Consider the following 27,663-nt stretch of genomic DNA (forward strand, 5'->3'; position numbering starts at 1 on the left):
TGATGGAATGATGTGTAACTGTCTTAAAGTTAAATGAAATGAATGACTACTCAACTAGATACAAAGCAAATGGTACTACCGTGTATTAATAAGGATGAAACAGAGGGATTTTCATGCTTTTATCGCTTCTGCAGGGTAAGTTAAATAATTAGATAACTGATAAGCATTCTCTTCCTTATTTTAAATACACCCATTCGCACGCACATCACTACATATGGTATTTCTTATCTCAAAATATTTGCCTGTAAGCGCTGGTGTACTTAGTCAAAATGATTGCCCAGAGAGAATCTCCCGTCCCCAGAGTTGTCGGAAGAGTCACGTCATTGCCTTAGGCAGGAACGCACACACTGAGGTAAAAGCTGTGTCTGAATATCTGATGTATTTTATTTGTTCACATTTGTCCTACTTGAGGTTAACACTACTTCATTGGACAGTTTAAAAATCATTCTGTAAATGAAATAAAAAACGGCAGCAAGAGCTAAAATAAAAACACAATGCATCATAAAGGAATGTGTTGAAAGAACACTGTGAAGAAGCAAAGAAAATGTGACCATGATGATGATTCAACAAGGAGAGAAAACCTTCAACATCTGTAAAAGGCAAAACTGTAACAGTAATAAAATTTTAAAAAAAGCAAGAATCCAAAGTGCAGGTGCGCTAGTCTTCTTTTCCACATCCATTCAGGAAATAGATAGAGCATACTATTCTTTTAATAAAGTGACAAGTTCTGCTTTAAAACATTCAGGTACATTATCTTGCAGATTTTTTTTTTAAGTTTACACGATCTCTACTTTACATTGATCTAACTGGAAAGATGATCATAGGCGATACATGGTATATAATTTCTCGAATCTATGTAGAATATAGAAATGGTAAAGTTTATTGTTTTAGTTTTTGCTTTATTTGCAATGAGTAACAAGAGGCTGAAGATCCAGTATCAGAAGCATCAGTACTTTTACTCTTTCCAGGAAAAAAAAAAAAAAAATCCTGAGCCCTCTGTCATCTTTGTTGCCATTTTCAGATTCTCTGTAACAAAAGACTGTTCATTTTCCCTGAATTCTGGTCAGCTGACTTAAATAATCAGAATGGTTTTCTAATGCAAAATCAGTCTGGTATTGGTCCAGGTTGATCAACTACAAGGCATGATTCTGGTGTCATGTAAAAATCAGTTACATGTTCATAATTGTTTAGAACCTCAAATGTTTTCTGCTTGAAAGGAAACATCTGTTGAATATGATTTTTGAATAGAGGACTTTTATGAAATATATTTCAAATATTAAAAAATATTTTGAATGCTCCCTAAGATGGTACAGGATTTCCCTCGGCTGACAGTGTCTTTTCCCTCTGGGAACATTCTTGTGTTCGCGGCATTCATTTTCCTTACGGGTCTACTTTCATTTAGAAAGCCCAAATACACAAATGGCTGTTGCCTTATTTAGCATTAAAGAGCACTGTTTTTCAAACCATGGCTACAGCTCAACAGCTAGATTAAGAAGTTAAATACACACATACCACGGACAGATTCATCTTTTTTTGGAATTCACTGAACAAACTGTATTCTGGTAAATCCCCCTCCCCCCAAGACAGTGTACTGTACCTATATCGAGGTGTTTAAATATTTCTCCAACGGTTTTCATTGTATTATATTATGAAAACACTAGGCTTCAAGCCGGGTACTAATAAATATTTAATTTAAAGGGAAGAAAGAAACCCCAACACAGAACATTAAAAAACAAACAAACAAAACAAAACAAAAAAACCCTTCCCCTCCCTCCCGTGTCCCCATCCCCAGTGAAGGCGCAGGTGTCAGCCTGACAGGGCCGAGATCTCATAGTCACTGGCCGAGGTGAGGGGCTTGCCCAGCATCCGGATGTTTTTTGCACTGGTGATTCTGGCCATCATGCACACGGGCTTGTCAAAGTACTTCACCAGCGCCGGCTCAGTCAGGAGGGAGGCCAGGAACTGCTCGAAGGTGATGGCCCAGTCCCGGTCCAGGCTGGTGCTCCGGGGCAGTGCCCCCGTGCCCTGGCCGCTGCGCACCAGGACTGTGTCCTCCCCAATGTCCTCGCAGTGCAGCTTGTCCTCCTCGTGGGAGCCGGCACTCAGCACCGAGTACGAGGACATGGAGCTGTCGTCCTTGGTGTCGTCATCGGAAATCAGCATGGAGGAGCAGGCCCCGTTGTCCCGGGGGGAGGAGTCCTCCAGCTTAATGTCCTCCATCTGCCCTCCCAGGGAGTGCTCCTCCTCCACCGTCAAGCTGGCCGGGAGGGGTTCAACAGACTCCACCACGTAAGGCTGGCTGGGCCCCTTCTTGGGGAAGAGCATGCCTGGGATGCCCGGGGTGCAGGTGGGTCCGCTGCCCCCACTGCCGCCCTCCTTTGCAGGCTGGCTGACGAAGAGCTTACCGACCTCCCCAATCTCCAGCAGGAGGCTGGTCACTGCAGCCGTGGCGTGGTACAGCTCCTGCTCGTTGGGGTCTTCGCTGAACATGTTATACATGGTCTTACACAGCTCAATAAACTGCCCCTGAGAAGTGATTCAGAGAAACACAAAGGATGTGACCATCTCATGGGAAGCACAGAGGCAGGACTGAAGTGGATTGGAAAGCTATTTAATATTAGGGTTCCTAGGGGCGCCTGGGTGGCCCAGTTAGTTAAGCGTCTGCCTTCGGCTTAGGTCATGACCCCAGGGTCCCGGGATTGGGATTCAGTCCTGCATCGGGCTCCCTCCTCGGTGGGGAGTCTGCTTCTCTCTCTCCCTCTGCCCGCCGTCCCCCCTGCTTGTTCTCTCTCTCTCTCTGTCAAATAAAATAAATAAAAACTTAAAATATTAGGGCTCCTGAAAGACTCCAGAAAAAGTCCTAGATGTCGGATGAATTGACGTGTTGCTTAAAGTCTCTTTACTCATGTTTCCATTCCTTTTAATTTGAAAATTTTTCAACATCCATAAAAGTAGAAAGAATGAAATAATGAACCTTCATGTACCTGTCACCTAGAGTCAGAAATGACTGTCAGACAGTTGCTCCATTAACTCTTTTATTCTTTGTTCAAGTATCATAAGTAAATCCCAGGCCTCATCTCATTTCACGTCTACACGCTTTGGTATACAGCCCAAGGTGAGCTCCAGTCCCCTCTCCCATGACATGAGCCCCCACCCACGTGACTTATCTGCTCTCCATCAGGAAACCCAGCATTGTCATCTTGTGTTACAATTATTTATACTGTTTTATCTGCCTCATGACATTTCAGCTTCTTAAGGAGAAAATGTGTTAGATATCTTTATAGCCGAGCACAGTGATCTGAAAACAGCATGAGCTTGTCTTTTGAGTATCTGAGGGTATTTTTAATAACTGAAATGAGAGTGCTTGTAGTCTCAAAACGGAATCTTGTGTGATTCACATTTCTCTGAAGGGGTCACCTTCTCACGACTGAGCCTATTTCTGATGCACAAAACCATGCACAAAACAGATCCAAACAGACCCTAACAGCCCGAGTTACCATTATCTTTGAGGGGTACTTATGCTACATTTTTCTATGACTAGAAAACAGAGCGCCAAGGTTCGCAATGAATAAACTGAAATGTTAAACACTTACCTGATTCAATTTGGGTAAATCCTTTGCGTTCTTTGATTTAGATTTATTTTCTGGAGTCCAGAGTCTCAGATAATTACGATTTTCTTGAGAATTTGCCCTCTTCCCTAAAACCGAAGTGTCAAGAAGTAAGTATTCCAAGGTCAAGAAACAAGTGTCCCACCAGCACTAAGGTAAACTAGCCAAGGAGGACATTCTTACCTCTGTCTGGCTGCAGACTCACTGTAACGAAGCCGTCATCTGCTCCGTGCTTCCTCCTGCTATCCAACCCAACCACTGCCAAGAAATATTCACAAGAAAAAAGAGCACAAGATTATATAATAAACCCAGAGATTCAGCAGTTGTAGCAAACAGAAAAACCTCTAGGTCGGGTTGCCTGATTCAGCAAAACAAACAAAACCAAAACCAAAACCCAGGACATGGCGTTAAATTTGATTTGAGATAAATAACCAATAATGCTTTAGTATAAGTGAGTCTTAAATATCACATGGAACATAGGCTGAACAAATGATTTTTTAAGTATCTCAAACTTAGCTTTTACTACGTGTTCCATATTTTATCTGATAGGCCTACTTCTCAGTAATGGTTTCCCCCAGAATTATTTTTCGCAACTGGGGTTCAGTGTAGAATTAGGGATTAAAGGAACGATGTCATGTAGTCTTCCGTACTTAAAAAATGGTGGTGTTGGCCCAGTGAATGTTGATTTCCCTACCCTCTCTGTTACATCATCATCTTAACTTTGTACACATGAGACCAGTTTTCTGCCAGGCCTTGCAGAAGATCAAGAACTTAAAAAAAAAAAAAAAAAAGATCTATGTTGATAAAAAGGAAAACAAAAAAATCCTACAAAATTCCTTACATTCATAATCTGGTATTTCAAAGATATGATAACTTTCAAGGAAACCACTTATAACTGTTTTCCTTTTTCTTCTTAGGACATCACAGGGCACATAAGGACTTCAAAAAGGAGAGGCATATAACCCCCACCCCCATTCCCATTCAGTCTTTCAGCTGTCAGAATACATTCTAGCAGTTCACAAGTAAACAGTACGTGCCGATCTACAGATCTGCAGACGTATACAATGAGTGGAGTCATGTCTGTGTCCGTCTAACAACTACATGAGGCAGCAGTCAGCACGGTTATTTTGTAAAGGGCCAGAGAGTTAATATTTTAGGCTCTGCAGGCCATACTGTCTCTGTCTCAACTACTCGGTTCTACCCCTGCAGCACGAAGTAGCCAGAGGCAAAACATAAACGAGCGGCTTGGCTGTATGCCAATAAAACTATTTCTAGGCGCTGAAGTTTAAATTTCATATAATTTTCCCCTCATGAAATATTATTATACTTCTGATTTCTAAAAACCATTTAAAAATGGAAAAGCCATTCTTGGTTCACAGGCTGTGCAAATGGACCATGGACCACATTGGGCCCACGGGCAAGTCTGCTGACGGCTGTTACAGAGCAAAGACAGATACAAGAGAACTCTTTCTGGCAGACACGTCCTGATTCTGGAGAGCAGCATACTAACAGGATGATGTTCTTAATGAGCCTGACTACAGCAGGGAGAGGGGAGCAAAATATATAGCTCTTTGGGCCATGTTTTCCCTAAGTCAGGGGGACACGGTGTACGTGGTCCCTTCCGTGGGCCAAGTAGCCGCTCCCCAGTAGTTGGTTGCCCGACTTCAGAAATGTGAAAAGTAACATACGAGGCAACTGGATTGGTATACTTCTCTGACTGACTAGCTTAGGAGACAGCTTCTTCCGATGACGGGGGCTCTGCAGAAAAGAAACACAGTACCCCTGGCGAGGAAAGTCGCTTACCATGTGTGCATTCTGGGGTGATATCTTCAAAGAAGTACTGAGTTGCTTCAAAAGCAGAATCTGGCTCGTCTTGATCAGAAGATGGCTCTAGAGAGAGGAGGAGAGGTAATTCTCAGATTGGCAGAACGGAGCCTCAATGAAAGCGTGCTTTAGCTGTTAAAGCAGTGACAAGGGAGGGTGAGAGCTGACGTTACGAAGGTGGAGTGGGGCCCATCACCGGGGGCCCTGAACGCCTGCGGCCTCTAAAGCCTTATGAGCGGCAGGGGGGGCTCACTCCATTTTTCACTCCATCTTCCTTTTTAACAACCTCACACCAAAGTGTCCTTTTATATCTCCTTTTTATGAGATTTTCCCAAATTTTGTGAAATGCTTCACAAACCAACTTTTAGGAAACTGTATGCAATTAAAGATAATTCTCGAATCTACAGTTCTACCCTATTTCTGTCCTTAATGCTAATTCCTCATATATATATATTTTTAAGTGTTTGCTAGATATATCCCAGCTACAGGCCAACCTTTTTAAAACCTGAGCTCAAAACCTCTCCATCTTTCCCACTTGTTTCTATCAGTGTTAAAACGATTCCTTCTTAACTCAAAGTCTCAGGGACCTACCCTCTTTTCTCTTTTACAACCTTTGTATCCCATGAGTTACCAAACGCTATTTGTTCTCTCTCTTGCAGAAGTCTGCTCTTTTCTATTACAACTCATACCTCGGACAGGTAAATGACCATGGATTCAAGCACTTACTGATTCAGGAACCGATGTAGGTAATTACTATTCAGATCACCCTTAGTGACCAGTGATTTTGTGTGTGTACACACACACACACACACACCCCAGGTCATAGCTACAGATACATGGGCTCCTCGTGTAGCTCACTTACCAGGCACGACGTGCATTTTGTACAGGAGTTTGAGTTTCTCCGTTAGGTCCCCGTGGCATGCAGCACCTAGAATCACGTAAGTACCAATGTGATATGTATTGTGTGGTGCCAACACCTGTGGGCTTAGCATTCCCCCGGAAAGTCTACTTTTTGCGAACTGAAATCAAGATACTGGGTGACAAAAGGTCTGGCCAGCACATATTTGGGGGAAGAGCTCTGGAACCAGGATGCCTGGTTTCAAATCCTTTGTACTTACTATACGCCCTTCAGAGAGTTAACCTCTCTGTATCTCTGTTTCCCCTGTATAAGGCCGGATGATACACAGAAGATTCTACCAGTGGTCTTGACATCAGGATCAAAGGAATGTGAGAATTAAATGTGAGAACACATATAAAATGCTTAGAATAGTGCCTGGCACATAATAAATGCATTATTAATAAGAAAAATCATGACTGGGTCTCAGCACTCTAATGGAATTCAGAAATAATCTCAAAATATGTTTGAGATTGCTTCCAATTACTCATTGTAGAAACCCCGTTTAGTTGTTTTGGGGGTCTCCAAAATGTTTCTTCAGTTTAATTCATCCTAATCTATCTGCCACTAAATCACCATCACTTCAATCAAAAGAACTCTGTTACTTCTTCCTTTGAAGTCCCTATTTATTTCAGGAATCAGAAAATCCTCTGTAAATATCTAGTCTTAGAGCACCTAGTTGGAGATGAATCAGCTTTGGGAAAAGAGGAATCACAGAATCTGGGTTAGCAGGAACATCGGGGGTTGTCTTGTCTGATGTCCCACTGAATGTAGGCATCTCCTGTGATCCATGAAAGACCGGAGTCTAGCACCTGCTTGAACACTCTCAGAGACTGGAGATCGTCACCACCAGAGGCATTTCATTCCACCGATGTATTCTTAAATACTGAAAATTCTGCAGTTTTTCTGTCTTAGGATCCCTAACCTGCAATCTCAACTTCAGAAAGTCCATGAAGCCCCTAAAATGTAAAATTTTTGTCTCTATGTCCATATGTCTTTTTGTGGGGGAGAAAATATCCACAGTCCTTATTAGATCTCCAAGAGTCCATGACTTAAAGGTTGAGAACTGCTCTTTCCCTTATTCTACTCTTTAAAGGCAAACAGAATATTTCTGTTGCCTCAATACCACAAACCTTCAGATTTTGAGGATAACGCAGCTGTCTCCCTCAAGCTTATCTTTTCAAGGCAAGTTTATCTATTTTCCACTTTCTCATGTGACATAGTTTGTAAACCCTTCCCTACTTTTATGCACATCTACCTTATGTGTCAACTTGTCAATCAATATCCTCTCTCTGGAAGAAGAGTTCCAGAAGCCTCTTGTCCACTTCACAGAATAGTGGAGCTATTCTCAACTCTTCTAATACAGACTGAGTCTGCGTTCAATTTCTTATACTCTTTCACTCTGGAGTTTCATATTGACCACATGGTTAACTAAACCCCAAGATGTTTGCACAACAACTAATACTCATCATGAAAATAAGGACATTTATTAATTCCTTGCTTTGTGTTAAGTCCCATGCTATTTAACTTGTGTAGTTCACTTTCCTCGCACAATTCTATGAGATGGAGATAAATATTATCTCGATTTTACAGATGAGGAAAGTTGAGCTTATTGGTGGTAAGTACTGCATTCAAGGTCATAGACTAGTAAGTGGCAAGCCCAGGATCTGTACTGACATTTGTCTGACCCTAGATCCCATGCTTAAATCCACCATACCATATGTAAAAACGCTAGCTAGTTTTTTGGGTTTTTAAAATATTTTTTATTTTTAAGTAATCTCTCTACCCAACATGCGGCTCAAACTCACAACCCCGAGATCAGGAGTTGCACACTCCACCAATTGAGCCAGCCAGGCGCCCCTGTTTTTTTTTTGTTTTTGTTTTCATAATCATTTCTTAAAATTTAGGATTTCTGGTTTATTCTTACCAATTTGTTGTTGCCAATCATTTCCTCCAGTCCTATTTTTTTTAATCTCATTTTTGTCATTCAATGTATTGGCTCTCTCTCTCAGCTTCGTGTAGCCCACACATTGGGGGAGTAGGCCTCCTCTCTCTCTCTTTTTTCCAGTTATAAAACTACCAGAGTTGGCCTTTATTGAGTCAACGTCACATAGAAACTCATTCTTTCAGATCCCCAATATTCAAAATATCAGACATTGGACTTTAGTTGGAAAATTTGGTGAGCAATACTGTTTTTTGTTTTTTGTTTTTTAACAAGTTTTAATTTGGCCTTCTTTTTCTGTGGCTTCAGTTGCCGACTGAGTCCAGTAGAGGGGGATGAAGAGTAATCATAGTAACAATAATAACTAACCCTTTCTAAGTCACGCACTGTTCCAATAACTCTACTCGAAGTATTTCATTTAATCCTGACAGTAACTCATTTGCAAATGAAGAAAGATCAGAGGTTAAATATCAAGCCCAAGGTACTAGAGAACTCAGTTGTAACTGATTCATTAACCATCCCAAGGGGGGGGGGGTAGTGTTCAGCCAGTCACCCAATCACCAACTTTTACATACTCCTACCTTTTCCATTTATAACGAGCTATCTGTCAAATGACCAGCTGCATCATGACATCTATGACATATTTAGAGACTGCCTTTCAGCAACACGACTGGAAAAGGAGATACAGCTCATTCGTGGCTTCTGATAGGAACCCTTCATTTCTAATTCCATATAGACCATCTGTTCATGAATTTCTCGAGGGAACTTTCTGGGGACTGGCATTAAAATTACTAATCCATCTTTTCCAGAATTCATCTTTTAGTTTTTAAAGACTGAACAGAACTTCTCTTTTCTGTCTGTCTCCGTAACTATAATTGACCCACATAACTAACAACAGCTCTGAGCATTTTCCCAGTATCTGGGGCGAGGCTTACTTTGCTCAAGAACTCGATTGCATTTTGAGAAGCCTGAATACTCTTTTCCAGTGTTTTCACTATCCCGGACTGCAAGCTTCTCTTTCCTTTCTTGAAGATTTTAAAGAGTATTTTCTTACTCGAGTCACTGAACTTAAGTAAATTAAATATTTATATTGATTTCTATCACTTTCTACATGCAGAACGGTCTCTTTTTCTTCTTCCTTATCCATGTCCAAAGATAATTTTTAAAAATCTCCTTTTGATAGCTACCAATCTGGTAATAAGTAGTTTACCTTGGAGTAGAAAAGACTGGAAGAGGGTCAAAGGGGTCTTTGGCCCTGGATTGTTTTGTTTTTTAAAAAGTGGAAGGTACTTATGTGTTACTTGTGTAATTAAAAGTTGATGGCTCCTCCTTCCCTAAAAAAATACCCTGCTTGCTGTCGTCAGCACAGACTAGTGAGATAAGGGTGAGCGATCAAGACTGACAGCCCTTGTGTGAGTCCCAGGCCCAGCAGGACTAACTGTACAGTTCAGTTCAATGACAGATTAAGTATTGACTCACTAAAAACTAATATCCCAGCAAGTTATTTAACTTTTCGGAGCTTTCATCTCTTTAACTGACAAAGGGGGTGGGATGATAATAGTAAGCAGGTGGGTAATAAAGCATAATAGTAACAGCACCAACTGTGCCCCTGGAGTGCCTGGGGTCGAACTCCAACTTTGTCGTTGTGTGCCTTGGGCAGATTAAAGGTACATTTAGCATTGGGGCTGTGCCCGGAGCACAGTAAATGCTGCATGTCACTGGGATCCCCTCAAAAGGCTGCTGTTTGGATCTTGCGATCAAGTACAAATTCTAAAGCATCCAAACAGCGTCTACACTTAAAAAAGGCTAGTTCTGGGCTGCCTGGGTGGCTCAGTGGGTTAAGTGGCTGCCTTTGGCTCAGGTCACGATCTTGGGGTCCTGGCATCGAGTCCCACGTCGGGCTCCCTGCTCAGTGGGGAGCCTGCTTCTCCCTCTCCCCCTTTGCTCGTGCTCTCTCTCTCTCTAAATAAAATCTTAAAAAAAAAAAAAAGGCTAGTTCTTCCATGTCCCCCTCCCCCTTTAAGCATACACGTGAGTGCTTTATATAAATAATTCTTTCCTTCCTAAGAGCATCTCATCTATACCCCTTTGCCTTTTTAAAAACCATCCGCTTTCTCTGGCCTTTAAGCCTTCTAGTCATTATTCTTAAAGATTTAGAGCACTTTTTGGAATCATCATTGGCTCCATGCCTGACCCCTTCATCTTTCCTAGGCATGTCGTTTTAAAGTACATGGCCAACGTCACAAAGTAGCACAATTAGGGGCGCCTGGGTGGCGCAGTCGTTAAGCGTCTGCCTTCGGCTCAGGGCGTGATCCCAGCGTTCTGGGATCGAGCCCCACGTCAGGCTCCTCCATTAGGAGACTGCTTCTTCCTCTCCCACTCCCCCTGCTTGTGTTCCCTCTCTCACTGGCTGTCTCTCTCTCCATCAAACAAATAAATAAAATATTTAAAAAAAAAAAAAACAAAGTAGCACAATTAGAATCAACTTTTTTTCCCTTTTTCTCTCATTCTGGCAGCCTGACATAACGCCTGCTACAACCAGAACCTCCTATCTGCTGGGCCAACCTCTACCAGCCTGTAGCTCTTCTGCTGAATAACACGCAGAACAAGAGTTCAAAAGAACAGAGGGCAGTCCTGCTAACACAGAATCACGGTCAGTGAGGCTGACGGGCAGAAACTGCGTGCTGCTTGTGAGAGTGGGTGTCCTTGCTCATGACGGTCCTTCCTCCAAGCAAAAGGGAGAGAAAAGACCTCCATTTAGACTGCAGAGCTGTTGTGGTTTCTTCAGCCCTCTATTAAAAACATTATGAAATGTTTTTATAAAATTTTATGAAATATAATACAGTTTTTGTCAAAGAAAAATAATCCACCCAAATATTTATTTTTCTCTTATAAAGTTATCATAGTCTGTGGTTTCAGTGTTTAAGTTGGCATTTTATTGTCTTGCAGATTCTCTGATAATGTATTTTAACTAGTGCTGAGAGCTAACTAACGTAGAAGAAAATGCTTTACTCATATCGTAAATCCATTCCCAAAAAACAAATGTCACCAGCAGTCTGCAAACCTTGAAATGTGCTCCCCTGCCCTCTAAACCCAATCTTGGGAGGCAGAGTGGGGCTGGGGCCCTGAGGGCAGCACTGAGGACCACCAGGAGCGCGGCACTGTCCCCTCCAAAGTTGTCATTACATCACGTGCTTACTTAGCCCAGAGACAAACTCTCGGAAGTTTATCAGAGAATCTCCGTTTTCATCTAATAACTGGAACAAGCGGGAGGCCAGCACTTCCGAGTGAGTTCCACAGGCCCAGGGAAAGAGGAGAGCAAACATCCCCTTGAACTGCTCAAAGTCGATGCGATACTGTTCAAGGTAAGGCAGGCTGGGGTCGTGCCGGTCCAGCGCATTGCTGCTCCCGCCCCAGTAGCAGCTGGTGAGATGCTCTGCCTGGAAAAGGAGAGAACAGGAGGGTTACTGGGGAGGCGATCTCACAGCAAATACCAGGAAGAAAAGGGCCCTGCCTGACGTTGGGAAAAAGGCTTTTGGTCAACCGTGTACATCTCCTGGGGCAGTGCTCTGGTCTCAGGGCTCCCGGTGTTCTCCTTGTTCTACGCAGACCTCCACCGCCCACCCACTAACTGCACAGTAACCACCCCTGCAGCTTACATCTGGCGTGAAAGGTCCAGTTCGATTCCTGGAGGCAGGTGAAGAAAGTCCCCCCCCAACATCCCTCCCGTACCCCCGTGTTCTTCTCCCTCACACACACACTCACAAGCATTTAAAAAAATAACTCCTGTGAAAATAAGCAAAACTTTTCATTTAAAAAAATTAAACAGAATGTTAACCTGAAAAGGCTCTGTCATTTAAGTGATCTGACCACCTTGTTTTCTAGGTGAGGGTGAGAAAGCCCAGAGGCTGAGTGGCTCTCACAGGTTGTCCACCCAGTTACTCAGAGCACAAGCATGATGACATTGGGGGTTTCTGAAGTCCTAGTGTAGTGGCCCATAAACCCCCTGTCTCTTGGTCACTGAAATTACATAAATATCATAGTCACAGTATTCAAGCTACAAACGTGTGGTCTTCTTATTGCATACATCTGAAAATAGCTCTAGGAAAATTATGAGTAGGAACCACTATGGGAAGGAGAATAGAGAGCTGGAAACAACAAAAAGCTTCCTGTTTCTGTCCTTGGAAACAAGGCAGCCTCTTATTCATGAAGTCATATTGATTCTGGTAGATATATGCACCCATTCTAGGAAGACCACAAAGATAAAACTCTTGTAAAAGAAAAGCCCAGAAGGACACCCCTCCCCCACCATTTACAGTTAGCTCTGGATGGTAGATGGGAGAGATGGGAGGGGCATGAAAAGGAGGACTTTATTTTTACTTTATTCCCTATTGTACTGAGTATTTCACGACAGTAACGTATAAATACTGCAATAAAAAAAAAAAAGCACTTTCGAAACAGATCTTTCCCCCTTGCCTGGGAGTTGTGTAAGGGGGGGTCAGTCATGTGCGTAGTACTTCAGTTTTGCTCTCACTTAGAAAGGAGCAAAGCTCAAATGTCTCTATCACAATTGTTTACTGGGAATCACAGCTAATAAGTTAAGAGAGAGAGGAGTGGGAGTAGGCAAGAGAGGAAGGAGAGGTGGGGAGCAGAGACAAAGCCAGGCTTCCACAATGCAGTCTCAGGAGAGTGAAGGAAGCAGGTCAGAGTTCACCAGGCCTTTGGGGCGCATTCCTGGCTGCAGAGGGAGGTCAGAGTGCGCCTATCAGAGGAAGGCAGGTAGGCGAGGCTGAGATCAGAGAGGCTGAGATCAGAGAGGCCGCAAGGATTGAGCGGGAAGGGGATGCCCAGCAGCCTTCTGTGGGTGGGACGGTGTTGGTGATCTGCCCCTGGGAGGAGTCCTCTTTACCTGAGCTATGTCAGTGGATAAAGGTTGCCCAGAGCATTTCCTCCTACTGAAACCTTCAAGTTACTCTGGAACCAGGCTTGAATGTGGCTCCAGGCCCTTTCATGGTGCTCCCAACCATCAGGCAAAGACAAGCCTGTACCTTGGTAAGCCCCCACACTCCATCATGTAGGGACCAGGGACCCAGACATCCAGAAAGCACCTAAGGACTCATTCAGAGTTCAAGAGAAACTAGGGCAAAGGGGCCCTGAACTACATTTTCCATCAAACATGCCTCAAGGTGGCAGCCTTTCCACCTTTTTCCTCCAAGTTTAACTTATTTTTTTATTTTTTTTAGTTTGAGTACAGTTGACACACAATGTTACATTAGTTTCAGGTGGAGGCTTAGTGGTTTGACAAGTTGATGAGCTCTTTGGGAGAGGGCTGCACCTTTCCTTTGTATCTGCAGAAACCCCCCTGGAAACTTTTTAAAGGACTCAAGAGGCTGGCAGAGTGTCTGACACATACTGACACCTCAATACATGTTTGTTCAAGTGATCTAATGCCGATTAGAGTGTTCAGAAGACTCAAAAGAGAGTCCATAACTGAGGTTTTTATCTTGGGTTCCACAGTTATCTCTTGAGGCTCCTTCCCAACCCTGATGCAGAGTCTCGGATTCTTTCTTGGTGTGCTGGGTAGATTTGGGGAACTCGGGCAGGGCTCTGGAGTCTAAGAATAGCGTGTTTTCTTCAGGCATATCCTCAGGGTCCACAGGACACACCTGGTACCTGACGGTGCGCCGAGCAGAGAGTGCAGGGTGCCCAGGGAAGAAGCCGTGGCTTTAGCAATCTCCACATCCGGGACTTCCGCACAACCAGCCTGGTCCTCCTTGCCCGGGCATCCCCCAGCCTCCTCTTTCTAATGTCACTGCCCTTCCCGTTACCTGTTCACAGCCTTGCTGCCTCCGGCTGCTACTCCCGCTTCTGTTCACTTACCCCAAAGCCCAGCTCTAACCTCCACGCCATCCCATGAAGCACATTTCTTCTGGTCCTCAGCATCCCTTTATAATCGGATCTTAACTGGATCCTTGTATCTTTTTGTTTTGATCCAAGCTGGATCATTATATTTTTCCTTTATGAAACCAAGAGGGACTCTTTCTTATGGATAACCAGCTTACACTGAGCAGTCGTTACGATGTACGGATAAAATACGGATGGGCTGGCATATTATAAAGACTTCACCGTCAAATGCCAAAGGGAGGCTGGTGGGGGAGGGGGTGGTATCCACTCTGCGGGTCACACTGCTGGGCTGCACGAAGGGCATCACTAACCAGCCGTGCACCCGCATCAGAAACATGCAGAGCTTATACTGGATGGGTAAGTGATCACTAATTTACCTATGTATTCAACACACGTGTTTAGAGCACCTGCCAGGCAGAGCCCCTAGGGCAGGCAGCAGCAAAACAAGAAGAAATAAAATAGTGGCGCTCTTCAGTAGCTCACAAGCAAGTGGGAATATTAGCAAAAACATTCCCAGCTATCACATCCTCTGATGCTAAGATCTATTAGTACTCAACCCAGATCTTTGTTCGTCCTTTTATGCTTCCTGCTATCTTTGCAGTCCTCCAAATAGTCATGTTTAGCTCTGGCAGGAAAAGGCACTACATACAAGAAGCTATCCAATTAGAAATCAGGATAAACCTTACGCCAGTTAGAATGGCAAAAATAGACAAGGCAAGAAACAACAATTGCTGGAGAGGATGTGGAGAAAGGGGATCCCTCCTACATTGTTAGTGGGAATGCAAGTTGGTACAGCCACTCTGGAAAACAGTGTGGAGGTCCCTTAAAAAGTTAAAAATTGAGCTACCCTATGACCCAGCCATTGCACTACTGGGTATTTACCCCAAAGATACAGACGTAGTGAAGAGAAGGGCCATATGCACCCCAATGTTCATAGCAGCAATGTCCACAATAGCTAAATCGTGGAAGGAGCTGAGATGCCCTTCAACAGATGACTGGATTAAGAAGTTGTGGTCCATATATACAATGGAATATTACTCAGCTATCAGAAAGAACGAGTTCTCAACATTTGCTGCAACATGGACGGCACTGGAGGGGAAAATGCTAAGTGAAGTAAATCAAGCAGAGAAAGACAATTATCATATGATTTCTCTCATCTACGGAATATAAGAACTAGGAAGATCGGTAGGGGAAGAAAGGGATAAAGAAAGGGGGGGTAATCAGAAGGGGGAATGAAACATGAGAGACTATGGACTATGAGAAACAAACTGAGGATTTCAGAGGGGAGGGGGGTGGGGGAATGGGATAGACTGGTGATGGGTAGTAAGGAGGGCACGTATTGCATGGTGCACTGGGTGTTATACACACCTAATGAATCATCGAGCCTTACATTGGAAACCGGGGATGTACTGTATGGTGACTAACATAATATAATAAAAAATCATTAAAAAAAAAAAAAGAAATCAGGATAAAATTGGTATCAGCATAAAAGACATCTTTTCAAAGTTTTCTCCTGCTCATTGCCACATTTTTACCTATGAGGCTGATAAAGATAGTTAAGACAAAAGTATTTTTTTCTAGAAGAAAAAAATTCTACTTTGCTATATTTATTAATAAAATGTTTTGTCATTCAGACCTAAGATTGGTATGGGCTGAATTATGGAACGAAAACCACAGAAATTTAATCAATCAGGCTGTTCCTTAGACAGCTGAACAGCTTTCTTCTTATTCTAGCTACATATTTCTTTTTCAGTGTGTTTTAACATAGCTGAATATAGGAAAGCTCTAAGGGTGCTTTAATGCAGCTTAATATTTAAAAAAAAATCACAATTTACAATAATTTCAGGCAGTGTTTAAACTCAATTGCCATTGCTCCAATGAGTATTATAAAGTAATACCCCTTTTTGTCAAGTCCAAGGAAACAGCTAAAATATATGGAGTGCCACGAAGCTAAAACATCGGCTTAAATGAGTTAGGAGAACATGCTCATTTTTCACATTAAGCATTCCGTTTTTATACTCTCAGCTCTCTGTATTTACACATGTTGATCCTCACGCTGTCCTTTAACGACTTAACAGGAAAACCTACAACTAACTGAATCATTAAAGGGAACTCTTTTATTCCCCTGAATGTACATGGATTTGCTTTGAAACTCACCTTGAAAAGAGCATAAAGTTCTTCTAGCTCATCAATAGTAAAGGAAGTTTCTGTCACAATTGTCCGGACCTATAAGAAGGTAGACACGATGAATTTCACAATCTCAAAGATATTATATTGGGAAAGTTTGTGATTTTCTTCTTTTAAATCATCTCGGTCTGTCCAGCAGGAATTTATGGAGAAAGAAGGCCACTCGCTATCTTTCAAAGGACCTACCACGTTCCGTTTCGTAGTATCCTCCAGGGTCTGGATCACCTTCAGTCTCTGTTTGAATCTCATCTGCTCAATCAAATCTGCCCGGATGGTTCCAAATTTCTAGAAAGGAGCAACAGCGGTATTTCTGAGAGATCTGCTCAAGCACATAGTATCATGTCTGCAAGATTTATGGAAACACACTCCGGATACATAGAAGAAATTTCTTATGAAACGACAAGCGTCCTAGACTATACCTTTATTTATTTTAAAAGCAATTTAATAACCATAAGTAAATACAGGAAATTCTCATGCTTAACAACCGAACTAAATTTCAAAGTCAAGTTAGTCTTGCTCAAATCAACAACAGTTTATAGGGAAGAAAAGGTTAAATAAGGCCATCCAGGCTGTAAGAAAAAAATGCTTCAAAGGAAGAATTTTCTTTACAAGAAGAAAGGAAGTATCTGAGGCTTACTATTAGCCTGGGAGGTTGGAAGAAACGACTGTGTGAGGCTCCCTGTTCCTGTTCTCTAGTTCGATAGCATTTGTACTGGTTCAGAAACACACATTGTCTCTGGATGGCAGACACCATGGGCTAGCTACCTTTCCAAACTCCAAAATACCTCCTATTACCTGAATGTTTGTTGAATGAAATTTCAAAAGCTAAGTGAGTCTTTCAATCTGAAGACTGAGAAGGAATATACCGAGTTTTACATCTCCTAGCAGTGTAAGAGAAAAACAAAGAAGTTCTGCTTAAAGCATGAAGCTTGACCCATGCAAGCAATGTCTGACATGGTTCAAGACATTAAAAAGATAAAGAAAAGGTCGACAGATAATATCAAGTGTTGACAAGGTTACAGTACAACCAAAACTCTCAGATGCTGCTGCTCAGAGTATCAGTTGGTACAACCATTTGGGAAATTGGTCCACAGTATCTACTAAATCTGAAGAGATATATATACCTACGACACATTCCTAAGTACTTCCCCCAAAAGTATATATGTTTTTAACCAAAGACCTATGCTAGAATATTCATAGTGTCACTATTCACCAAAAGCAAGTAACCACTCAAATGCTCATGTTTGAAATTATGAAATGAGGAGTAGCATTATCTAGCCAAGACAAATGCGAGACGTTCCTAACCGTTGTCACACAGACTGGCAGTTGTCTTCCCAATCTGTTCTCCCTTCACGTATATGAATCAAAATTTCAGCCGAGTACCCAGCTGCTCAGCAAAAGACTACACTTCCCAGCTTCTCCTGTGGCTTGTTGTGCCAGGTGACTAGATTCTGGCTAACAGGATGTGAGTAGAAATTTCACGGACAAGGGCTCATTCAAGGAGCAGAGCACATGCACCCTATCTCCTTCCTGGGGGGATAAGACATTTCTTAAGAGTGGATAAGAAAAAGCCTGGGTCCCTGATGCCACTGAGCGCCACACCAGCCCTGAAGCACCTCAGCCGACTCAAGTGAGAGACAAACAAATTTCTATCCTGTTAACTCTACTTTGGAGTCCATTGTTACAACCGCCTAGTCTGCATCCCAAGTAACAGAAGATCTAACACTTATAAACTGCTTCTTATGGTGCTTGGCGTAAGTTCACGTGTTTTTTTGTTTTTTTTTTTAAAGATTTTATTTATTCGACAGAGATAGAGACAGCCAGCGAGAGAGGGAATACAAGCAGGGGGAGTGGGAGAGGAAGAAGCAGGCTCATAGCGGAAGAGCCTGATGCGGGGCTCGATCCCATAACGCCAGGATCACGCCCTGAGCCGAAGGCAGACGCCTAACCGCTGTGCCACCCAGGTGCCCCAAGTTCACGTGTTTTGTTTTAATTCCACTTAATCCCATCCCCTGGTTCTCCTCATTCCTCACTGGCTACTTCTTTTCTGTCTCCTCTGCGCATCTTCCCCATCTCTAAACCCTGAGGAGCTCCAGGGCTTCGTCTTTAGACCCCTTCTCTCTAACAACACCGACTCTCTGGGGACTCCCAGTCACGGTTCACCCCCTCTCCCGTCACCACCCTAGTCGAAGCCACTACTGTCTCTTATAATAGCCTCTAAACTTATCTTGCTTCCTCAAAGCACCTTTATTTTTCTCCCAGAAGGAAGAGTGTTCTGTCTAAACTCTGTGTCTACTGACACTATGCTGGAAACCCCAGGCGCTTTATAGTGGGTCAAATTCTGAGTCTTCAGCTCAGGCCTACAAGCCCTACCCGCTCTCCCTGCTCCACAGCTACCCCTCTGCTCATTCCCCTCCAGCCACAGCGGCCTCCTGTGGCTCCTCGAATGCGTCATGCAGGCTCCGTTGGCAGCCGGGGCCTGGGCGCTGCCTGCCCCCTCTGCCTGGCACGTGCTTCTTGCCAAAACCCATGTGCTTGCTTCCCCGTGTCATTTGTGTCCTGGCTAAATGTCACTTCGCCAGAAATAAAACCTTCATAGCTCACATCCACCTTTTACCCTGTTATGCTTCTTCTTGAATTTATCATTTTACGTTATGTTTGGTTTTTACTTCTTATACCTACCCCCCCCCTTACTAAATGAGAACAGAGGCTGTGTCCACCGGCGTGGGGAACCGTGCTGATTTAATAAGTGTTCAACAAATATTTGCTGAGTACATTGAATCCCCATGATAATACCAGGAGGAAAGGGCTTTCCTTCTCCCCATTTCAGAGACAAGCCATCAGAAGTTGAACAAAAACTATTAACTTGCTCGAGTCCACAGAGCTGGCGAAGTATTCACTGAAAAGTACATGCTAACGACGGAACCGGGATTACTTCACACTGGGCCATAGTGTGCCTTTGATTAACAACGAGAAAGCATTAGCTGTGAGACAGAAGGAAACGAAGTTTTATCGCACCTACAACTGGCAGGGCCACTACGGGCCACGTTGTGGGCCCCTCACCATAACCTTGTCAGTTGGTACTGTTACTTCCATTCCACAGATGGGAAAACCAAGGTTCACAGTGACCCAGAGTTCCACAGGGGCGGCGCTCCAAGTTGGAGGCCCGGAGCCCAGCTCCGTACCTCCGCCACCTACCATTCCATCCGACAGTAAGTTCCTCCCTGTCTCTGTGTACGTCAGAACATAGATTTTTGGGGCTACACAAAATCTGATTCAAATTCATGTTCTTTGACTGATTAGCTGTTGTGACTGCACAATTTAGTCGCGTCCTTTGAACCTCAGTTTCTCTGTAAAATGAGACCCCAAAACTGTCCCTGTACAACTGCTGTTAGAGATAGATATATTAATATAAAGTATCAATAACAGGGGCGCCTGGGTGGCTCAGTCGGTTCAGTGTCTGCATTCCGCTCAGGTCATGATCCCAGGGTCCTGGGATCGAATCCCGCATCAGGCTCCTTGCTCTAGGGGGAGCCTGCTTCTCCCTTTCCCTCTGCTCCTCACCCTGCTCATGTTCTCACTCTCACAGATAAATAAATAAAATCTTAAAAAATGAAATAAAAATAAATTTAAAAAACTACTGATAATAGTACTAATATTAAACACTGGCTTGATAAGCTTTGCAGATTGCTAAAGAAAGAATTATTTCCCCCGAAGCCTGACCTTCAAAGGCCCCTGTATATTTATATTTAATTAACTAGATCTAGTTGTTTCTCAGGTAGAAAAGGATCCTGCTGTTTGCTAGGCAGGACCCTCTCCCTGGCACTGGCCACAGACAGAACGCAATGGAAATACAATGAGGCTTCCATCTGAAGCAAACAGTCCCAACCTAAAAGGAAACCACCGAGTCCAAGTTCCTGACTGGCTATTTCCGGAGGATGTCTAAAGGAAAATGAGCAATGAGAATGACTGGGTCCCTCTCTCTCTCTCCCCTTCTCCCCCTTTCTCTCCCACCTTTTGCACGGGCTCTGACAGAATGAAATGCTAAAAATGGGGCAAATAAAAGGTGGCTCAGTCCATCCTGGAGCCAACATTTCCCATTACCCGAAACAAGGGCCCGGGTGTAATCCTCTCTCCCAGGCACTGCACATTTCAGTCCCATGAAAAGAACCAATTCACTAATGTAACAACAATTCTTTTTCTAACAAATAGAATTTAGTGATGGGGGTGAAGGAGCCTAAAATTATTATTCTAAAATCTACTCTTCCTTAAATAATAAACAGAATTATCCATCCCCTTTACATCTCTTCTCCCATTCAATTTTTTTTTAAGATTTTATTTATTTATTTGTCAGCGAGAGAGCATCTTCTTTAAAATACACTGTTGGGGCCCCTGGGTGGCTCAGTTGGTTAAGTGTCTGACTCTTGATTTAGTTAGGCTCAGGTCATGATTTCAGAGTCGTGAGATGGAGCCCTGACTCTTAAATGTTTCTGAATTTGTGGGGTACTTATTTCGCTGGGATGCAGAATGGGGCTCACCCCTGTTAGCCAGAGGACTAAACACCATTCGCACCTGAGGGTCCTTTCTTTGGCCCGAAATCTCCAAGTGCCTGGGTGAGTGAGGCTTTGCCTTGGAAGAGTGGCCGGGGTGGGAGGAGCAACAGACGGGATGTGAGCCTCTGGACTTAGAAAAGCTGTGAAGTTGTAGGAGGCTGGAACCAAGGCATGGGTGATAGATTCTCGAACAGCTGACGGAGTACTTCCCCCGAACTGTCCCCTGCCGCCTTCTGCAGTGGTGGCATCTGTCTGTCCTGTACACGTGTGTGTTGGGTGGGGTGGCGGTCTTCAGGTGGAGGAAAGAGAAGGATGAGGAGGAAGAAGATAAGAAGGAATCAGGATATGAAGTCAGTGTGGACTCTGTTTGTTGGAGTCGCATGGAGTCTCTTACGTTTCCCAAATGGGTTGTCTCTCTAGGGTCCTCCGATCTTTAAAGAACTCTCAACTCATGACAATACTCACATCCATGCAACACCTTCATAACTCCGGGTCAGAAAGCAGGCCCTTAATTTACCACCAAAGTTGCTCTCCTCAAGGTACTAACTCTTTCAAGATTTTTGCCTAGCAGAAAGGGCTAGAAAAGCCATTGTCACACAAGAAGAAGGCTTACAAAAAACACTTGAATCAGCTTCAATGTAAAATAGCCCATGTGAACCGATTATTAGCTAGCTTGAACATGCTATTTACAACGTAAGAAAAGACGAGTAGCAGTAGAGACAAACAGACCTAGGGTCTGAATCTCAGCTCCAACATACCGGGAAACCTCGGACAAGCTACCTAACCTCTCTGAGTTCTGTTATCTGTAAAAGGAGCATAAAAATACAACCCAACTCTCAGTCTTTGGATCACTGATTCTGATAGGGCATGGAAAAGTCAAAGCACAATGCCCTGTATCGTTATATATTTACCTACAATTTATTTTAAAAGTTGTAGAAATTACAAAGAGGCAGCCAATAGGCTAGAAAGACCGTGGCACGTACCGTTTGGCCCAGAGAGTATTTTGAAAGTTAGGCCAATTCAAATAAAATCATGACCTCCAAGTTCTCTTGAAAAATCATAGGTTCTGGAAACAGTGGTTCCTCATCTCCAGTGGCAGACAGACTGGCCCACCACCAAGCAGGCCTTTACCACCTAGTACCCCAAGGCCACTTTTCCCCACTCCTTCACCCCCTGCCCACTTGGTGTCTGCCTTGCGGGCACAGTCATGTGAACTTGCCACCTGCTCTTGAGCACCTTCTCTGAAAATACACCGTTGGGGCCCCCGGGGGGCTCAGTCAGTTAAGTGTCTGACTCTTGATTTAGGCTCAGGTCATGATCTCAGGGTCGTGAGATGGAGCCCCTGCACGGGGCTCTGCGCTGGGCATGGGGCCTGCTTCAGATTCGCTCTCTTCCTCTCCCTCAATCCCACACCCCCTCTCCCCCTCTAAAAAACAAAACAAAACAAAACAAAACAAAAACAAAAACAAAAACAAACCCAAACCCCCATAACTCTGTTAATGTAAAGTCTGGCCTCTATAAAGGAGACATGCTTTTGACAGCTGGGTATTATAGACAGGGTACAGTTTCACAGTCAGATATGGATGCAAATCTCACATTCCACAGAAGTTTCACGAAAACCAATGACCCTCAGTTTCCTTATCAGCAAAATAGGGAAAATTATCCCTACTTCTTTGGGTTGGGTAAGAAGTTTATGTGCTACACAGGCAAAGCAACTATTACAGGGTGGCTGTTATTACTCCTAGTAATGTTGGCAAAAGGGGGAGGGACAAAGCACATATCTAAAGATCAGGCAGAATGTACCAATGTTGTAACTCAGGTTCCACTAACAACTGGTGATAACTAATTTAGAGGTCTACATTTCTCTTTTGAGGGATGAGTAGCCTTTTAAGAATTAACTTGGAAATCAAAGCTATGCATTAGCAAAAAATGTCAAGCCCCAAATGCCCTCCTGTTAGAGATACATAATGAAGGGTTTACAAGTGAAATAATATGCTGTCTAGAGGTTGCTTGAAAATACTCCAGGAAAAAAAAAAAGTGACTTAGATGAAAGAGATCAGAAAAATGTTGGTAACTGTTGGACTGTGTGATGGGTTATGGAAATGCATCAGGTCATCCTTTGGATTTCTACTGTGCTGGAAAACCTCTATACATTAAAGAACGAGAAAGAAAAATATTCACATGAGGTGTTGATAAGGTATCCCCAGGACCGAGCATGATGCCTGCCATAAGACAGGCACTTACAACATCTTAAATGAAGATTTTTTTTCAATAAATGGGTAGACAAACAGTGTTTCTTGTATCTCTGGGGTCTTCCCCCACTGACACAACTGTAGTATCTTCTTTGCCAGTCTATTCCTTCAGCTCTCCCCACTCCAATTTATTGCACGGGGAGCAGAAATAATGTCCTTGAAGAAAAATTCCCCTCAGCTTCCAAAGGGCTGTTGAGTGCCTTGCAAATAAATCAGTGGCTTCAAGACCCCCACTAGCCAGCCTCTCCTGGACCAACTGATCTCATGTCCATATGTACATGTACAATTCCATCTCCGTTCTATCCAGACAAATCCCACTGGCTCTAGCTTTAATGCTAGAGAGCTTTCTAGCTGTGTGGCCTGGAAAAACTAGCTCAACCTCTCTCAACTTACGTGTTCACCTTAAAAATGGGTTAATATTTACCTGGTGGGGCTATCTGTGAAGCACCCTGCCCACACAAGGTAGGCTCTCAGTGAGCGGTAACTTCTGTGGTCCTCATTAATAAGCTCGACACATTATCTGGAACTTTCCTAACTGCTTGTCCTGCACAAACTCCTCCCTGTGTTTTATAAGCCACATCCTTCCCCTACTTTTCTCAGATTCAACCCACTGGGTTGGGTTGTCTTGAACACGAAGAAACTGCACAGTGGCCATGTGCGTGCTGTAAGGTTCTTCTTGTGCCCTTGTGCTTCTGAGGAGGGTCTCACCTTGGTCTATGGATCAAACCCGAAGGCTGGGGCTTTGTCTTGCACTTCTGCATAATTCTGCAAAATTGCAGAGCACCCCCCCCCCCGGCCCACAAAAGAGAATACTGTCTTTCAAATGGTCTGTACAATTCCTTCCAGTAGGGTCTTAGGAGAACTTAAAATGAGCAAGAATTTCTCCATGAGGCATTTATGAATAAAGTTATCATCTCATCAGGAGAAATCTGATCGATAGCTAACCTACCTCCAGCCACCTGGGGAGTCCTTGACAAGACCTCAAAGCTGAATGTACTTCCAGTGTTTTTCCTACTTTTCTATCTTCCTGGCACAGAAATAAATGTGTTGCATGCCTCAGAAAACCGGTGTCATGCCTTAGTTCAAACCAGGTTATAACCAGCCTCTGCGACTAGTGGCCCCATTCTGCATCTAGGGCAGGGATTCTCAACCCTCACCAGGCACTGGGACCATCAGGGGAACTTCTAAAAAATACTTATTTCTTAGGCCTCATGCCAAAGATACAGATTTAATTGGTCTGGAATGGAACCTGGGAATTCACATTTTTAAAAGGCTGACTTTGGAAAAAAAAGTAAGTGATTTTAATGCACAAGCGAGACTGAGAACTATCAATCTAATGGTTAGGAGGGAAAAAAGAGAAAAGCAAGGGTTTGTGGTGGTCCCTCTAGGCTGAACTGTAAGGCACTGGGGAGCCACTGGAAACCGATGAGCAGTGTGGTGACACGAAGTAGAGACAAGAAAAAACCAGTCATGCATCGAAGACCAGGTGATGCAGGCATCACATCGGTATCAATACAAGGGGTCGTCTATCCAGGCAGAGGAAGGAAACCGCTGCTGTATCCTGCGATAGGATGCTTGACAGCCAAAGGGCCACCACAGGGGATCAGCCGGACAGGAAACCAGCCCTTGGTCTTGCCTCCATTCTCTTCTCTTTCCCATTAAAAATAGCTCAAGTGCTGCCTCAGCATGTCGTTAGCTTATCTGCTGTCAAGAATAAAGCTGTGTTTCCACATACTAAGCTTTATGACTTTGGTCCAGAATTCTCTTAACAACAAAGGTTTCAGGGGATGACTTTAGGAAAAAGCACCCACCGCTATAATAATAACTATTGCCTTTAATCACATGGGCTCTTTTTCTGGAAAAATAATCATCCAAAATTTCCAACAGACTGCTATCCAAAAGTCCTGAGGTAATGATGTTTCTTTACTGAATTATGATAATAACCAGTTTTGGAGAGACTGATGTGAAATAGCCATCCTTAACCTCCACTGGTGGAAATATACATTAGGACAATCTTTATGAAAATTGGACAGCATGTGCTAAGAGCTTGGAAATAATTCATACTTTTTGATCTATTCCTATAGATCTATTCCTTAGAATGGACTCTAAGAAAATAATCAGAGATGTGATACTGGCATACTAGTTTATCATAGAATATAGAATATATATATATATAATCATACCATATAAGTTTGCTGTAAAATACTGAAAATTTGGAAGTAATCAAAATAAATGTCCAACAAAAGTGACCAGTTAAATAAATTCTGGAACTTCATTAAGGCAGAATATTAATAATCTATTAAAATTATGGCTTTACAAACTATGGAAAGAGCCCAGATGTCCATTGACAGATGAATAGATAAAGAAGATGTGGTGTATATATACCATGGAATACTACTCAGCCATCAAAAAAATGAAATCTTGCCATTTGCAATGATGTGGATGGGACTCTAGAGGTATTATGCTTAGTGAAATGAGTCAATCACAGAAAGACAATTATTATATGATCTCACTGATATGTGGAATTTAAGAAAACAGAGGATCACAGGGGAAGAGAAGAAAAAGTAAAACAAAACGAAATCAGAGACAAGCCACAAGAGACTCTTAATCACAGGAAACAAACTGAGGGTTGTTGGAGGGAAGGTGGGTTGGGGGAGGGGACAACAGGCCGATGGACATTAAGGAGAGCACGTGATGTAATGAACACTGGGTGTTATAAAGAACTGATAAATCACTGAACTCTACCTCTGAAACTAACGATACACTATATGTAATTGAATTTAAATTTAAAAAAAAGAAAAAATTATGGCTTTAAACAGTATTTAATACATTAGAGTGCTCGTTGTATATTTTAAGTGAAAAATAGGATTTGCAAGGCACTTTTTAGTAGAGACTTATCTTTTTAAGTGTATTTTGCAAATATAAAAACATACTTGAGGGAAAATATGGTAAATACAGTTTATAGACTATTTTTTCCTCATATTTTTCCATAGTTTCTACATTTTAAAAAATAAACATGCATTACTTTTATGATTTTTTAAAAGATACAAAAAATGTTTTGTTTTCAGTATGTACTGAGTGTCAATGAAAATTTTTAAAAATAATAAATGAACAGTCTTGCCCCCTTTATGAGTGAAAGGACACAAATTTCTGAAAAGGCTTCTGGATCTATACCAATATTTTTTAAAGCACCAAGTTTTTTATTCACTTTAAGAGAGGTTTCTTCTGACCTCAGCTTGTCCCTCACCATTAATCCAGGCTGTTCCTAGTTGGCATGCGGACAGTCACAGTCCTACAACCCGCACACATCTGTCAGGGGTACTGTGCTCAGCAGAGTATTCACGTTCTTTCTTACTGATCATTTCTATAAAAAGTTTTCAGAGTCAAGGATCAGGAAATGAAGAAACCATTAGGTATTATGCACACTTGAGTCCCTGAGGCTCCACAAACCACCAAATGCCCCTGAGTGCATAACACTGGCTCCTTCACCTCTAGAAGCTCATTAGTTCTACTCTGAGACTCAGGACGAGATCCAGGGTCACTGTGGACCGGAAGGCTTCTTCCCCCACCTACGCCAAGCAAATTTAGAGAAATACGAGGACTCTGGGTCTTCTCGAGGATGGTATACACTATTCCACGTGTCCTGGACTAAAGAGAATTGGCTTGTTTCCTTCAGGGAAGACCCAAGTACTTGGCATGAGACAGGAAGTGGATTGATGCATACAGGTCAGCCTCACCAGGCCTGCTCTTGACAGCCCCTCCTTAATACACCCAGAGTTGAATGTGAGCTGCTACTTGGTCCAGCTTCAGGGTGGGCATGGTAAAGAAAGCACCAGAGGGTCAGAGCTTGTCATGCCATTTGCGCTATGGCCTGAGACCCCACGGGAGTCCTAGGCCCCACTCTGTTCCCATCCCTGGAGCTCAAAGCTGTCAGCTGGAAGGCAGCTAGGCAGCTGTTTGCTTTGACAATTAGTTCTCCGAAGGTGAAAGGAAGCAGGTATACCCGTAGTTAGCAATGGAAGCAGGTGCCGCGCTCTCAGAGCACTGGTAACACTCGGGCAGGAAATGAGACCCACCTCATAAGACGTTCTGATGAGTCTGAAGATGTCTACCTCAGGGTAGGGCTCCACGTCATCACTGAGCAGGGAGTGGAGGTGAGGGATGGGAGGCAGTGTGCTGTCTTTATTGGTCACACTGTCTAAATACCTGGACAAAGAAATGAATCAGAAGTCACGGGAGGCTAATTTGGAATTCTCCCATTACGGTTCTCTACCCGTGTTCTGCAAACGCTGCATTTTATTTTATTTTATTTTTTTAAAGATTTTATTTATTTACCTGATAGAGAAAGAGACAGCAAGAGAAGGAACACAAGCAGGGGGAGTGGGAGAGGGAGAAGCAGGCTCCCCGCTGAGCAGGGAGCCTGATGCGGGGCTTGATCCCAGGACCCTGGGATCATGACCTGAGCTGAAGGCAGATGCTTAATGGCTGAGCCACCCAC

The 27,663-nt window shown here is 43.2% G+C and overlaps 1 protein-coding gene across 1 annotated transcript in view; it reads right to left on the reverse strand.

The window, feature by feature from the left end:
* Window positions 1-360: 360 nt before the first annotated feature.
* The window catches only part of TBC1D9 (TBC1 domain family member 9), a 109,108-nt gene continuing 81,805 nt past the window's right edge, over window positions 361-27,663 (reverse strand). The window contains exons 13-21 of the mRNA XM_026499388.4: window positions 27,242-27,371; window positions 16,547-16,645; window positions 16,331-16,399; window positions 11,469-11,709; window positions 6,295-6,360; window positions 5,412-5,498; window positions 3,792-3,866; window positions 3,594-3,697; window positions 361-2,526 (exon numbers count right to left, since the gene is read on the reverse strand). Coding sequence (XP_026355173.1) covers window positions 1,807-2,526; window positions 3,594-3,697; window positions 3,792-3,866; window positions 5,412-5,498; window positions 6,295-6,360; window positions 11,469-11,709; window positions 16,331-16,399; window positions 16,547-16,645; window positions 27,242-27,371 — 1,591 coding nt within the window. The 3' untranslated portion in view covers window positions 361-1,806. The remainder of the gene's footprint in view (window positions 2,527-3,593; window positions 3,698-3,791; window positions 3,867-5,411; window positions 5,499-6,294; window positions 6,361-11,468; window positions 11,710-16,330; window positions 16,400-16,546; window positions 16,646-27,241; window positions 27,372-27,663) is intronic.

This window comes from Ursus arctos, unplaced genomic scaffold (genome assembly GCF_023065955.2).
Source record: "Ursus arctos isolate Adak ecotype North America unplaced genomic scaffold, UrsArc2.0 scaffold_11, whole genome shotgun sequence".
NCBI lineage: Eukaryota > Metazoa > Chordata > Mammalia > Carnivora > Ursidae > Ursus > Ursus arctos.